Here is a 14,899-nt window from a genome sequence, read left to right as displayed (position 1 = left end):
AGGCTGCCAAATTCTTGGAAAAAAAATTTGTTTCTATAGTCCATTTCAAATTCTAAGTTTGAATTAGGTGGTTAGTTTAGAAAAATATATCAAAATGATAAACTCTTTCAAAATACTAATAGATAACTTAAATTTCTATTTTTAACATTGTGTAATAACGTAGCAGCGAGCTTAAAATGGGGTTGAGCACATAACGTTGGCAACTCATGCAGCATAGCTGCCATAGCTAATTGCTACGTCACTCTATTTGGCTGTTGCCTGCGCTGCAGTTGGCGTAATTTGCAACTGTCAAACCGCTGTCAAGTTTAAGTGCGCCCACAAAAATGTTTCAAGCTGGCGAGCGAAGTTTTTTTTAAAGAATAATGATGATGAATACTAAAATACGCAAATATCTTTCTTTTGGCCACGCACACATAATCACATTTCACTGTCAAAATGCGGCACTTAATGTTCGTTTTTCACTCTTCTTTCTTATTCTTTTTGTTCTTGTTTTCTTTTTATTTTTTTGGTAACATATGCAAGTAATTTGATTAAATTATATAATTACAGGGCAACAGGCAGCAGAGAGGCGGCTGCCTGACCAGATGAGACACACACAGACGTTGTTTGCGACACTCACTGCAGGCCGGGACTAGTGCAATTTGTATTTTCGCATAACAACAAATAAGCACCAGGCACGACCTACATCAGGTGACGTTTTAATGTTGCACAGCACTTAAAACACACACACACATACACGCAGAGATGGCTGCTACACACATTCCCATAATAATATCAATAAGCCAAACGGGTCGTCAGCCTGCCCAGCCATTACAGCGTTCCATTGCGTGGCTGTAATTTAATTAAAATATAGACACATTAATAATCAAGTGCAGGCAAATGATATGCCTACGGCATTAGGCACAAATTGGCGTCAAATTTACGTTAGCTGCAGCATAGGCACACATCTCGAACACGGGCATATATATATACGCGAACATATATATACACACATACTAAAAACTATTAGTTGTTGGTTTTATTCAATTTGGCGTATATATTACATATATAAAATATATAATATATAAGTATATATACATATAGGAGGATATAGTCCATAATAAGGTTATAAAATTAGTTTAAACTACATTTGTATTTCTTTTGGTTTGCCTTAATCTCCATTAGATCCCCAAACTAATCTTCGTCCGTGCTGCTAACTTCCACGGACTTAGTGTTCTGCTGAAGTCTTTGGTCATTCTCAAGGGACGCTTGGACTAATTCCAGTGTAAATTTTTCGATCAGTCGCATGGACACTGGTTGAGGCAGCTCATTGAGCAAATGCGAAACGAACTCGCCAAAGGCTCGAAATTTTGGATATGTGGTTTTTGCAGCTGTTATTTTCGATTTGGCAGCCGGTGCCGGTGTCGGTGCCATAGTGGCCGTAGCCGTTGCTGCTGCAGTTGCTTGACCTTCTTCCATACGTCGTTTGGCTGGTGGCGCGTCCTCTTCTAATGTTAGCGGCGAACGCTTCGGCTTGGCCACGCGCAACAGCTGCTCCGGCTGGCGACAATTGGTCAATTGGTGCTGAACTGCTTTGTCATTGAGTAGGTTGCTATTGCCATTGCAGCTGTTGTTGCTGATGCCATTTATGGGCGTGCTGCTGGCTGGTATGCTGCAATACGTATATATATAATAAATATTAATATCATAGTCGTAGTTCAGTGCTGATCTAACCTGAGCATCGTGGTCACTGGCAACTGGCCATCGCAGTCAAAATCCTCGATCTCTTCATAGTCGGCATCCAGCTCATGCTTGATGCTTTTGGGTAGCTCATTGCTTTCGCTGTTAACATCGTCCACATCAAAGGGTTCCTCATCGTCCTCATCATCTGCATGGCCATCCAGCGATTTGCTTTGTGTCTTATACGATCGCCTGGTGCGTATGTGGTCTGAGAGAAAACTTAGATTCTCATACAAGGGCCATTGGCTAGCTGAATTGGAAAGAGAATTGTTTTCCACGCGTCGCTTCTCGATATTATAGCGATTACGCAGCGTAATCATACGATCGCGCAATATGGAAACTATATGGAAAATAATTTATAATTATTTACAAGTGTACAAATTCAAAAGAACTTACCGTCATAGCCAAGCTTATGAGATATTTGCATCCAGAGCTGTGCAGTGTGTATCTTATCTTTGAAGCGCTTATTTGATCGATCATAAAGCGCTGGGCGCGAACGATATTCACGTATCAGACCCAAATCGAACTCCCCGGTCTGTGCGTAGGAAGCGCGTGGGCGACCTCGACCCTTGGGCTGATGGATTGGCTGCGAAATGATATGCGACTGCATCAGCAGCGGGGACGCGGCTACTTCCATTTTCACGGTCAGTTCCGGCTGCGCTATCATGTTTATTGAATACAGATTTAAAAATAAAGTGTTTTTTTTTTATTATTAAAATATTTTCGATTGAGTTTAACACGCTGGTCGCGAGCGTTAAACGCGACACATAAAAAACAACTCAAAAGGAAAATGAAATAACAAAACTCAAGAAAAAAAATATGAAAAAATTTATAAATAAAAAAATATTTAGACGGTTTATAGCACACTATTTCTGAGAGTTCATGAGAAAACTAAGATATGTATGTTTGTATGTACATATGTATGTGTATTAAATATGTTTACAAATACGTAGTTGCTCTCTTGGGTAAAACTTACTTTTGATTTGTATGTGTAATTTATTTTCCTTTTAACTCAATTTGTTTTTATATTTAACACACAGCGACAGCGAAAGCAACAACAATAAAAATAACGAAGGCACACACAACAGGCGGGCGAGCGCGATTGCTCGGCTTGTTGTTTTTTTTTTTTTAATTTTATTTTAATTTTTTTTTATTTGACTAGAAGCGACAACGACGACGCCGACGCCAATCGCGAAAATGTACTAAATGCGCGTCCAAAACAAATCCCGCAAAAAATACCAAATTTAAATACTCAACAGCTGATGATCCGGCGCTGTATTTAAATTTTATGCACGCCGCTCTTTGAATATAAACTGAAAAAAATCAAGTTTTCAAGAGTTACATTATATATTATTTTGTTAATAATACTCTTGTTAAATAAAAGTATTGTTTCCGCACTAATCAAGTGTATTAAAATTAAAAAGCTTTATTAAATAATGTACTAGTGCTCAAGAAGCAAAATTATGTAAATGTAAACTTTATTTTAAGTGAATAAATTTGGTCATCGGCTTGATTATTGCATTAAAACTCACCAAAGTTTTCATGATAAAAAGGCACAACTGTACACAGTTGTTTCACAGCTTTTAAAACTGAAATGGCACGAAAAACAGAAATTATGAAGCTCGTCTCTTCAGATTTAACAAAAAAAAAATGTTAGATTTTTAAACTTGTAAATATTTTACACGATTAATATAACTTAACATACTAAGTTATATATACATATTTTATATTTAAACTTAAGGCTTGTTTAGTTGTGAAAAAAGTACATAAATAAGTGTTTATACATACTCTACTCTATTGGAGCTGTTGGTTGTAAGATAAACCGCTCATAGGCCGGGACAAGTGCAATGTTTGAATCAAAAGGTAAAACGTTGACACCTTCCCGTCCTGCAAGCAATTTATGAATTGGGTATTGCAGTTCTGATATACTTTTTTCTTTAATATACGAGCATACGTATAGAATTTTAAATATAGAGTTTCACGAGTGCCCCCAAACATAAGAAGCGAATTACAATATAATTATGTTCGCTCTGAAAAAGAAAATTAAAAACAGGTAGACAAAAGCAGATCAGTTCCTAAAATCTCATATTTCAATAACAAGAAAATAAAAAAAAAAAAACGTTTAATATTAAATTTCCGCTCCTACTTGAACAGAAGAACTCTACTCCCCCGGCTTCTTGGTTTTAGAACATCTTTGTGCGGGCGAGAGAACAATGGATCGGAGGCCAAGGATCAGAGAGCTGAGTTCTGCCCATGAGAGCGAAACTAAAGTACCTTTGGCCTAGCAGGTAAAATTAAACGCTGCAAATCAAGCGTTAAATGCCATTTACTTACGCCTCAAGGAATTTAAGCTATATAAGATGTTATAGTATATAAATATGTACATATGTAGATACGTACATACATATTTATGTGTGCATATGTGTGTATATGGTCTATATTCTAGGGATTCATGCGGTGATGTTGGGTCCATTAACAGTTGGCTAACATCGACAGATTTTGAAATCCAAAGCGTGACAAAATTCGTAGAAAAACTCTGGAGCCTTCAAAGAGCGGGCAATTATGAACTGAGCGGAATTGCCACAGCAGCAGAAACGAAAATCAAAGTTTTCAGATCACTTACATATGAACATACATATGTATATATGTACATATACACATGCATATATATACATATGCAAAAGTGGTTGAGAGCTTAAGATGGTGCTGCGACAATTTTATTCCTCTCCTGTTTTTTGTGGCTCTCAGCGTATTTCTATGTGGCTTATCTTTGGCGTAAAAAAAATGGGGGGAGCTCAGAGCTGGCTCGCGCATATTTGTTTATATGATCGCAGTCGAGCACTAGCTTTAAGTTTAATGACATACACACACATACATACACATATATAAACTTAGGGAACTTATCCCCTCTGAAGACGACAAAAAAAAAAACGAAACAACGCTGCAATAAATTTATATTTATTTATTTTTCTTAGGCAAATACGCCCCCAACAACCCAGCAACATGAACGAGAGCTCCAAGCTGCTCGAATTCGTGCTCAAGACTTAGGCTGCCCCATTGAGCAATTGTAAGGCAGCCGGCCCAGAACGACCACTAATATCGGAGAGCGGAAACGCAAATAGACGCGCGATAAAAAAGAATAAGAGAATGAGAGATTGAGGGATTGAGCGGGAAGGGGAAAAACAGAACGCCACATAAATTTCAAATAACTAATAATTCATTGAAAAGGCTGGCAATGCGGATCATGTAATAATATTTGCTTAAGCAAACAGCTGACAAGACTTTAACAACGACGCGAAAACTGGGGTCGACGTTATGAGGCAGGCCAACATGGAGCATGCAATACACAATCAGTGCTGGTAGCTCTAGCTCTTTTCTTACAAAAAGAAATAGCTAAATAGCATAAATATCCTTCTAATCTACCAGCTAAAACTAGTCAAACTTTCGTACACTCAAAATTTGCCAACACTGTGAAGTCAACCCACCACAGTCTAAAGCGTGAATGTGTGAGCGCAGCAAACAGTTCGCCTACGATCCCATGGAGAGTGGCAAAGGTGTGAGAGGGAAAGAGGGAGCGGAAGAGCGTGAGCAGAGTGTGAATGAGTTGCCAACTTCCACACAAAGCAACCAGTGTTGCCAACAAAATGCCATTACGCTGTATCTCAAAGAGCAGCAGAAACGAAGTTAGAAATTACATATAAAGTTCTTGTATAACTTTTTTGAAGTTTTTAGAGCGGATATTATTTTAGAATTTCAAAATACCCAATCCATTTTAATAATTTGCATATGATCGAACACATTAATTTATATATTAATTTAATTTATATTATTTATTTCAGACATTTTCAATGGAATTCATTCAGCACGTTTTTATACCCTGAACCCATTGAAAATGGGAAATCAGGGTATAATGGTTTTGTTAAAAGTATGTAACAGGCAGAAGGAGGCGTGGCAGACCCCACAAAGTATATATATTCTTGATCAGGGCGACAAGCTGAGTCGATTTGGCCCTGTCCGTCTGTCTGTCCGTCCGTCCGTCCGTCCGTCCGTCCGTCCGTCCGTCCGTCCGTCCGTATGTATGAACGCGTCGATTTCAGAAGATATAAGAGCTAGAGACTTCAACTTTTTTTTAAAATGTCCGTATATATCACGCGCAGATCGAGTTTATCACTAAAAAACGATAACTCATTCCGATATTTTTTTATCGATAAAAAACCTTATCGAAGATCACTTAAATAATTATATCTCCTACATCTTTCAAGCTAGAGTCTCCAAATTTAAAATGTATATAAAGATGTATTTTATACAATTTCGGTTTTTGTTAAAATTTACCCCCCACCCCTAAATCCACCCCCTCACCCTCATCTTTGTAAAAGTCGTATATCGAATACTAGAGACTTGTGCTTCGGTATACACATACATTTTACCATTATGATTACGTTCTGAAAGTTTCATAACGATCGTACGTCTAGAAATTAAATTATTCAACAAATAAGTTCTCATAATATTGCCAACACTGCAGCGCAACCCAAGCGCAATCGCCTGTATATGTGAGTGTGTGTGTATGCGTGTGTTTGTTTGTATGTGTATGTGTGTGCATGTGTTTGTTTGTATGCGTGTGTGTGTGCGTGTGTTTGTTTGTATGAGTGTGTGTGCGTGTGTGTTTGCTAATTATTATTGAAATATCAGTTGCTTGGAGGGTTCAGGGGATCTCGTAGTCGAGCAGTCTCGACTAGAGCTTTCTTTCTTGTTTTATATTTATTTTTTTATTATTTGTTATCAAGTAATGTTTAATAAGAAAACAAATAATATTGGCGTTATGTTTCCATTGGGATTTGTATATGTATATATGGAAATGTGTGTAAAATGTTATTGATAAGAATAGCTGTCTGTAACCATGGGGTAGCCAGAATATATTACTGCTTATTGAAGTTCTACTACACTCAGTTCATTAGCTCTACATCAAAGAACCGAATAGCTAGAATTTGCAACCAAATACTTTATAAAAACTATGTAAATTGATAGGCTTATAGAGCGCTATCTTAAACTTTGGATGACACAACTTAGCACATCCCCTAGATTATGCTATTAAATTTTAATTCTCATGTGTCGCATATTTGTGCTAACTACTTTTTTTTTAATGGCTCATAAGCATTTTGAGCATTTAGTGTATGGGCTGTAAAGTTGGAAGCTTCTTTGGGCCGAGAAAGAGGGGATTAATTAACAGCAATGCAATCGTAAAGTGAGCCATAAAATTCAAATGCAACAAAATGCAGCGATAAATACGAGCAAATCTCTCCATTTGTTAGGGTATATAGAGTGCGTTGTAGCTGAACACATCTGAGCACACATGTGCATACATTTATGTTGAGCTCCTTTCACGACGTTTATGATTGCGAACGGCCTTTTGTCTGTTGCCTGTTTAGCCTGCCGTCGCGTCGCTGCCTTCTGCCTGCTCGGTCTGTTCTAGTTTGAGCGGGAATCATATTTAATGACTGCCAGCCGAGAGAGCTGCCAATGGCTCGACAGGGGTACTGGGCAAGGGAGACGCTCGGGCGGGGCGAGGCACGTTAATGGCTGCTAGCCAAAAAGAGTTGGCTCTCTTGCTGGCTGTTGCGTCTGCGCTGGCAAAAATAACTGTATTAAATGGCCAATACCAATGGCAATGCCAATGCCAGTGCCTAGGACAGCTTCAGCGTTGGCTTAGAAAGGTTCTCCAGTGCGGCCTGTTACAATTTTGTTTTTGTATTTTGTTGTGTTTTTGTTTTTGTTTTGTTCTGTGCTGTTCTGTTTAAGCCATGGCCAACTAGAAACCCGTTTCTGTCGTCTGCAAAAGCCGTTTGGCCTGGGCCTGGCCCTGGGCTGTGCCTGTCTCATCTGTTGTCTATTTGGCGTGGCAGTGCCACAGCCTCCAATCTGCTAGCTGCTGCCTCCTCCTGTTGCTGTGGGCCTGTTCCCAGCGCAACATTTACTTTGTTGCCGAGATGCTTTCTCTGCAAGCGTGTTGCCAGGCTGCAACTGCAACTGCAACTCCTGCTGCTGCTGCAGCTTCAAAAGCCAGCTCGCTCGCACTTTGATTTGCTTGCAAATTTGGTTCTAAGCCAACGTAATCGAAATGCAATTAAGAGCTCCGCTTTTTGCGTTCTTTTTAATACCCTGTAAAACTTTAAATGTGTGTGCGTGTAGCACCTGTACGAATGTCATTAAATGGGAAGCATCAAGAGAGTTGCTAAAATTAAGAAAATGAATCCTCAATCAATAAGTCACGTATGTATAGATGATCCACATATGAAAATAGCTGATATGAAACGCATTCATCAAATAATCAGGATTCATTATGTTAGGCTAACTATAGAAGAGTGACTGCAGAGTAACTGCTAGTCGAGCACGCCCAACTGGAGCACTATTGTTTTACTATTTTGTGTTTGGTTGTGCAACAGTTGTGCCTGGCTCTCACACGGGTCTGAGTCCATTTTGATATGGGTTTTAGAAAGTCCACTTCGAGTCCAACTTTGGGCGAGTGCCATTTGGAAAGGCGTTGACGTTGGCCGCAGCACTCGTTGCCGTAGATTCTGCTGCTGCTGCTGCTGCTGCTGGTGCTGGTACGTCTGTTGCCATAATTAAAGGGTTACGGCCATGGCCAAGACATGCCAATCGGTAGAGAGAGCCCGCCAGTTGTGGCCAGTTCTAAGAGCCGATATATATTCACATATATATCTGCTGCCATGTGAATTGTGCGGCTGATATGCATAACGGTGTTTTAATATTAGTTGGCGCAAATAAGTGGGCATGTCTCCTTCTGCTGCTACAACAACAACAACAAGAACAACAACAACAACAGCCAATGCCCACATTCTCATATATACAACTATATATAGTTGGATCTGCTGATAGTTGCCCAGTCATTTGCTTGATATTGTTATGCCATAATATACGTTCATTGTCTGCACACATATATATACACACACACACACATTCACACACATTCACACACATTCACACGCACACAGTGTGCTTTACAGTTTGAGTTACACTTGTTTGCGGCAAATCTACAGTTTGGCTAGCAGTGCAATTGGCCAGCAATCAATTGGCCTGCAGTGCGCTTCGAAAGCGTTTAAACAACTCAAATTGTGGCCGTAAATTGGCATGCTTAAGAATTGTGTGTCTGGTTTTTTTTTTGCTGTGTAGGCTGCTGTGTGAAATTGGTGGACTAAATAACATATGATATAAGACAGGCTAGAGCCAAGAATATGATGAAACAGTTAAAGAAGTTGATTTACAGTTGCTTAATTTGTTCACATTATTCCTGGTTTCTTTTTTTTGCCATTGGAATTTCAATCGTTCAATTCATTAAAAATTCCAGCTTTATAAAATTTCTGGAAATTGCTTTTGTTATCTTAACTCAGAAAACAATTAACGCATGAATACAAATATTTCTAGTGTATTTCTTATTTTTTGGTTTTATCGGAAGCATGCGTAATCTCACTATGCCTGGTTCAATGTCGATTACATTACAATCCAATAAAACGTAAAGCTCACTGAACGAAATGTGAAATCAGTGTCGTATTTTAAATTTTAAAACTGGACAATGTCGAATACAATTGTTAGTTATTAATGTTGAGCAATTCCATGGGCTTTTTTTGCATTTTACATATTCCATTCCAATAATTATTTATTTGTTTAAACTCTTCCCAGCAACTAAATTATCTCTTTACAATATTGAATTAAAATTCTATTGAGTGACATCTGGGGTTAAACTAATGTTTAAAATTTAATTTAAAACTGCAATGCGACTCCAACTACTGGCAGCTCGTTAGCAATAAAAGTAGCATTCCCCACATAGCTCAGCTCCAGTGAGAGATAGTTATTTGGGTGTCTGGAGAGGGGGCATATATGTACATAAATGAATGCCTAACAACTCAATTACTAGAGCCTGATGCGATAGTCTGAACAGTTAGAAGTCAAGCAGCTTAAAATGCAATTAATAGGCTCGAACAGACGCAGGCGCGCACACACACACCGAGTTGAATCTGGACAACCTGCCTGTTGCCAAGCCAGTAAGCAAATCATTAGCGGCAAAATTTGCGCCCAGTTATAATCCGCAAGATATAGAAACCCAAGTCTTGAGCTCACATTTCACAAAGTTCTCACACAAATTTCAGATGCTCGATCTAAAGAGATGCCATGGGATGCTGCGCAGCGTGGTATTAAATGTGTACCAATTATGCTATGTATGCGTCTGTATGTGTGTGTGTGTGTGTTGCTGTTGTGTATGTATGTGTAAAACTCGTCTAAGCAAAGTTTTGGCAAAGATCTTCAAGAATTTAAGCCTCAAATTTCGCGCAGGCGAACCACAAATTTTCAAAGAGCTAAGCAGAAATTTTAGTGAAACGCTTATTAAGAAAAGGCTGCCCCATAGTTATATGGGGCATTCCACTGTGCACGCGTATGTATGTGTGTGCGAATCAGTGTGTTTGTGTATAGCTATTCGATAGCGCCAATTTGATATGGGGCCAAGGAGCAGGCACACAAATTAAGTTTCATAGGAAGCACGAAGCAGAACAATATTATACAAAAAATGAAGTGAAAAAATACTACCTGGACAACATAATGCCATCACTTTCGCACAAGTGCTGTCCCTCTTTAATTTCGGATGTGCTTTTTTGTTTTTGTTGAGTTTTATGTGGGGATCGTAAAGTCTCAGCAGTTAAGAAAAGGCTGAAAGAAAGTTCGTTACGCCAATAACATGACGCCTCATTTAAGGAATGGACAAAGCTGTCGACAGAAATTGAGGAAATACTTAAATTTGAGTTTACAGTTACGCTATATGAGCACTGGAAAGTTATGGAGTCTCTCATCTTTACCTTTGTTGAGATGAGTTTACATCTTTTATGAATATAAAAAATATCCCAATGGTTCAAGATGTAGTTTTAAGCTCAATACTCCTAAGTTGAGCCAAATGCCTACTTGAATATAATATGCAATATAAGCATAGCCATATTGATGATTCCTGAGAGAGCACACAAACCGAAATCAATATCCAATCATTAATCGTTAACTAATTCCATGAATTTTGGCAGACGGCCGGCACTCGGCGATCGCCTTTAACTCCAGTGCTTCAGCTTCAGCTTCGGAGCCCCCTCTCTGTTCCATTTACCAAGTTCCGAAAACGCAACCAGACATGCCACACTAAAGACATATATTTATGCCCCGCTTGGCGTATTTAGAACGGAGTTCAGGCAAAAAAAATATATACAAAAAATAAAAACAACAAAAAGAAAAAAATATCAAGATAAAAATATTTTTCGGCTGGCCTTTTGCAGTTGTGCGGCAACAGCAGCTGCCCGACTGGCCACTGGACAGTGGGTCCTAACCCAGCCTATTTGTTGTTGTTGTTGTTGTTGTTGTTATCGTCGCGTCGTCTGCCCAGCTACCAAGTTGCAGTCCTCTGTGATCCTGGGATCTCTTGGAGTTTTGCGTTTTCAATTCGATTCCAAGTTTTGGTGTTTCGTTTTCGATTTCGGCGACGAAGACGACGACGACCATGAAACAATTTTATATTTTTCAGAAGATCAATAAAATTTTACCGACCAACTTATTTGGGTATGCGGCCCCAACAAAATTAGTGGCCAAATTGTCGTGCAGAACGAGTTTTGGGTCACATTTTTGGTTACAGAGTACAAAAATTTGTTGTTTTTTAAACACCAGAAAATATATAATTTGAACTTCATAAATTCTTAGCTCATCGCACGAGTGTTGAAGTTTTAATTAATTTATGTGAGAGCCAGAGAAAGGGAGATCTACCTATCAGCAATGATCTGTATGGGTTTTTAATAGAGATAAGGATTGATATACGAAACATTTGTTCTTTAAAGTTTGAATAGATATTCGGGAAATAAAACCTATAAATGGGCAAAATTCCTACTCATACTTTTATTTACTTAACTGTTAACAATTATGCTCATTATGTAATTAAAGGCATTTCCAATGAAAATCAGAAAACAGCATGGCAACGCTGTGTGGGTTCCTGCTCGCAGAACGGCCTGTAAGAAAGGTGCGCTGCATAATTCTGAGAAAATGCAAGCTCAAAAACGGAAAAAATGTGCTTCGGCTGCTGCGTGTGGGAGGTAGGGAAGCTGGCAACACTGGAAGCGAAGCAGTCGATGTCTGCGCACGCTGCAATCAACATTCGCAGGCCGGCACTAATGAATTTGTATGCAAACCGCAGACATTTCATGTTTCGTGTTATATGCCAATGATTTGGCATAAAAACAAAGAACAGTGGAGAGAGCAAAGAAGAAAGAAAAAAAAAACAGTAACGGAAATGCGCGCAACACATAAAAAAAAGGATCAACGGCAACATTTTGCGAAATTAGTGCAGGCGGCCACAAAGGTGTTTTTTTTTTTCTTTTCTCCTTCTGAAATTTAGTATGCATACACATACACACGCACAGACAACTATACACACATATACATACACATTTTGATTTATGCATAAGTAATAAAAATTATAATAATGAAGGCGCTGACATGGGACGCAGAAGAGCAGCGAAAAGCAAATGTGAAAAATTGCGTTACTGTGGTAGCACACGTGATGCTGCTCTCTCGCTCGCATATGTATGCTGTCTGCCCTTTTTGCTGCTCTGCTCTGTGTCCGTTACTTGGCGCGCAAACTTTGTAAAGCTACAGTTTAAATACCGTTGGGGGTGTCTCTGTTTTCAAGCTAAAGAATGAGTCACAATGCGCAAATTATTTGAGCACAATGAAGTACTTCCTTGCACCGTTTTTATTTTTATTTTATAACGTAAATAATTGAAAAGGCAACTGAAAGTAGCGCTAAGCTTTTGCGTCGTTAAGGTTTTGCCAGTATATACCTTTCTCACTCACTCTAACGTCACTGTTGTCACTCAATTTATTGCGTCATAGGCGCTCGCTTTATGTGTGTGCTGTCAAACTGCAAGCGTCAGTTATTTGATGGTCGGACATAAAAACAGAATTTGGACTTTGTACAGGCTGTAAAAAGTTGAGAGAGCATCTCTGCTGGTGTTGCTGATTCTGCGCTGCTGCTGCTGCTGCTGCTGCTGCACCCAAACGCCAAACGGTTAAGCATAAAAACTAACGGCAGTTTTATAACTCTAGCATAAGATTACCTTTTGAGTGCATAGACTTCGTCTGCCATCTTCGTCCTCATCGCCGAAAAAAAATTGAGTTGAGCGCAAAAGAAAACCATTTCGGCGACGAAAATTTTAACGTACGAGTGGGCGCAGGCGCAGGCACAGGCACCAGGCACAGGCGAAGGCGGTTTCCAAGATTCCCGAAGATGATACACAAGCAATCAAAAGAAATGCAATGGAACTTGTACTGAGTCTTTCCTTGTCGTGCTGCTGCACTTGCTGCACCGTTAGGTCCACGTTGTGCAGTTTGGCCTCGGCCTCAGCGCGAGTTCAAGATCAGCGGCTGCCGCACCCACCAAAGCTGCATCTGCGTAGCATTTCAACGTTTAAGTTTACAACGGCGGCAGCGGCGACAGCAGCAACAGTAGAAGTGTTGTTTTTGGCATATTTTCTGCATGTCTCTTTGCACTTAAAGCACACAATTAGTTTCTGTTCTGTTCTGTTCGTTACATTCAGCACTTTGTCTATCGTCTTCACATTTCAAGTAACGGTTTCGCAGTTAGCAAATAACAAATAAAAACACATAAATAGCACAGAGACACAAACACCAACTACCTTTACCGAGCCAAAAATCTACTACGAGAGATTATTTGAACAGCACGGCACAGTTGCACAGTCGCACGATTCGCGTCGTCCGAGAAGAGTTCCTATTTCACAACCGTCCTCGCTGATGGTGCGCGCGCAATTGATTCCTTCTTCAGCGACAACATCGCTCGTAAGCGTCAGCCACAGAGAAACAAGAAGAAGTCTGCAGTTGCTTCGCCGCCGGCTTCGAAAAGGCAGCAGCCTGCAAATATGCGAACACGAAGGCAAGCAGAGACCCGACATCGTGTGCTCACGTTGTGTGCGTCGCTCAGAAGTGGTGTTTTCCAATCACGAGCAACTTCGTGTTGCGGCCCGTGCGCATCTCTTTCATAATAACGGACGTTTTTGTGTGTTTCGCCTTTGCAGCAGCGACAAAAGGCAGCAACGGCAGCAGAAGCAGCAGCGTTCGCTACAAAATACAAAGAGGAGCTCATCGATCTTGCACTAGGGGCTTTTGTTTGAGCATACGCCGGCATGCATATGCCCTGCCTGTCAGGTTTGTTGGGATATTTTTTTTTTGTGTAGAATATTGTAGAAGTCCTTAAGGTAACAAAACTACGGTGAGGCGTTTTCATAGTTTTAGATAATAAACATCTACATGCACATATATAAAATGTTTATTTGAATTTATATATGTATGTACGAATGTTATATACATGTGTGTGTATGTATGTATAATACATATTTACATAAGTATGTATGATTAAAATGATAAGAAACTCAGCTCTGTATACCTGGAAATTTCCAGGTGTGCATCATGAATGCATATGTTTGTATGAATATACTGCAATCTAAATGATCAGATTTTAGCAAGCAGATCATATTTATAAATGTATATGCACCTATGCATGTGTATATCATTTTCTGAATCCCTAACTAAGTTGTATAGGTAAACAAAGTAGATAATGCCCTGACACTCTATATATGTATATTCCTTTATAATCTGTTAAAAATTCAACAATAATTTACTAAATGCAAATAAAAACATGCGTGCTTAATCTTAAAGCGTTTGTACACCCTAAAGAGCTTTCACTGTGCCGTATAACAGCTCTCTGAGCCATGCCTAATGAACACTTAAGATCTGCCCCTTTTCTGGATGCCTTTAAGGCGTTTTAATATAGTGTATAGGGATACCGAAACATATATATTATTTTATTTTAGACTTTAAATAAAATATGAAAATAATTAGCTAAGAAATGTACGTAATTAATGCCCTGAGCCCTGCAGCAAAGGCTCGCAGCTTAAGAGTGCCGAAAAACTCGTATAGCCAAAATCTTGCAGAGACAACTCCATTAGGGCGGCCCACATTTCGCTGGCAGGTGCAGCGTGTTGCAGCTTGATGTGCCAGGGAGTAAACCGCATAAAAAAGTAAAAATCATGAGGAAAGTTTTTGTTTTTGTTTTAGTTTTTTTTTTTTTTTT

General features: G+C 39.3%; 1 protein-coding gene and 1 long non-coding RNA gene across 6 annotated transcripts; one reads left to right on the top strand and one right to left on the bottom strand.

Moving 5' to 3' along the window:
* The first annotated feature begins 126 nt into the window (after positions 1–126).
* On the top strand, positions 127–5,126 carry LOC115564044 (uncharacterized). 3 transcript variants are annotated; one of them, XR_016196198.1, is made up of 4 exons: positions 3,241–3,582; positions 3,694–3,772; positions 3,874–4,007; positions 4,695–5,126. It is a non-coding gene; the product is annotated as an uncharacterized LOC115564044 (long non-coding RNA). The 3 variants fall into 3 exon arrangements; XR_003980521.2 differs by lacking the exons at positions 3,241–3,582; positions 3,694–3,772 and adding an exon at positions 127–690; XR_016196197.1 differs by having other exon boundaries at positions 3,244–3,772.
* Positions 1,004–13,592, bottom strand: jigr1 (jing interacting gene regulatory 1). Of its 3 annotated transcripts, none has more exons than XM_089256324.1 (6): positions 12,870–13,592; positions 3,252–3,308; positions 2,692–3,032; positions 2,116–2,374; positions 1,714–2,059; positions 1,004–1,651 (listed from the first exon to the last, which is right to left on the bottom strand). In XM_089256324.1, exons 4-6 carry the CDS (start codon positions 2,354–2,356, stop codon positions 1,174–1,176), a joined length of 1,065 nt encoding a protein of 354 aa, XP_089112450.1. In that variant the 5' UTR covers positions 2,357–2,374; positions 2,692–3,032; positions 3,252–3,308; positions 12,870–13,592; the 3' UTR covers positions 1,004–1,173. The 3 variants fall into 3 exon arrangements, with proteins under 3 accessions (XP_089112450.1, XP_089112449.1, XP_030243742.2); XM_089256323.1 differs by having other exon boundaries at positions 2,696–3,032; XM_030387882.2 differs by lacking the exons at positions 2,692–3,032; positions 3,252–3,308; positions 12,870–13,592 and having other exon boundaries at positions 2,116–2,386.
* Between the last annotated feature and the right edge of the window lie 1,307 nt (positions 13,593–14,899).

The sequence above is a fragment of the Drosophila navojoa genome, chromosome 2 (assembly GCF_054131105.1).
Source record: "Drosophila navojoa isolate 15081-1374.11 chromosome 2, UAZ_NAV_1.0, whole genome shotgun sequence".
Lineage (NCBI taxonomy): Eukaryota > Metazoa > Arthropoda > Insecta > Diptera > Drosophilidae > Drosophila > Drosophila navojoa.
Note: the sequence above shows the minus strand (reverse complement) of the source record. Positions and strands in the feature narration are given on the sequence as shown.

Bases quoted from the DNA above. Each gene is read 5' to 3' on its own strand.
- jigr1 (XM_030387882.2), bottom strand. From the start codon at position 2,386: ATGATAGCGCAGCCGGAACTGACCGTGAAAATGGAAGTAGCCGCGTCC. The intron at 2,060-2,115 runs GTAAGTTCTTTT...TTTTCCATATAG, and splicing joins TCATAAGCTTGGCTATGACG to TTTCCATATTGCGCGATCGT. The intron at 1,652-1,713 runs GTTAGATCAGCA...TACGTATTGCAG, and splicing joins CCAGTGACCACGATGCTCAG to CATACCAGCCAGCAGCACGC.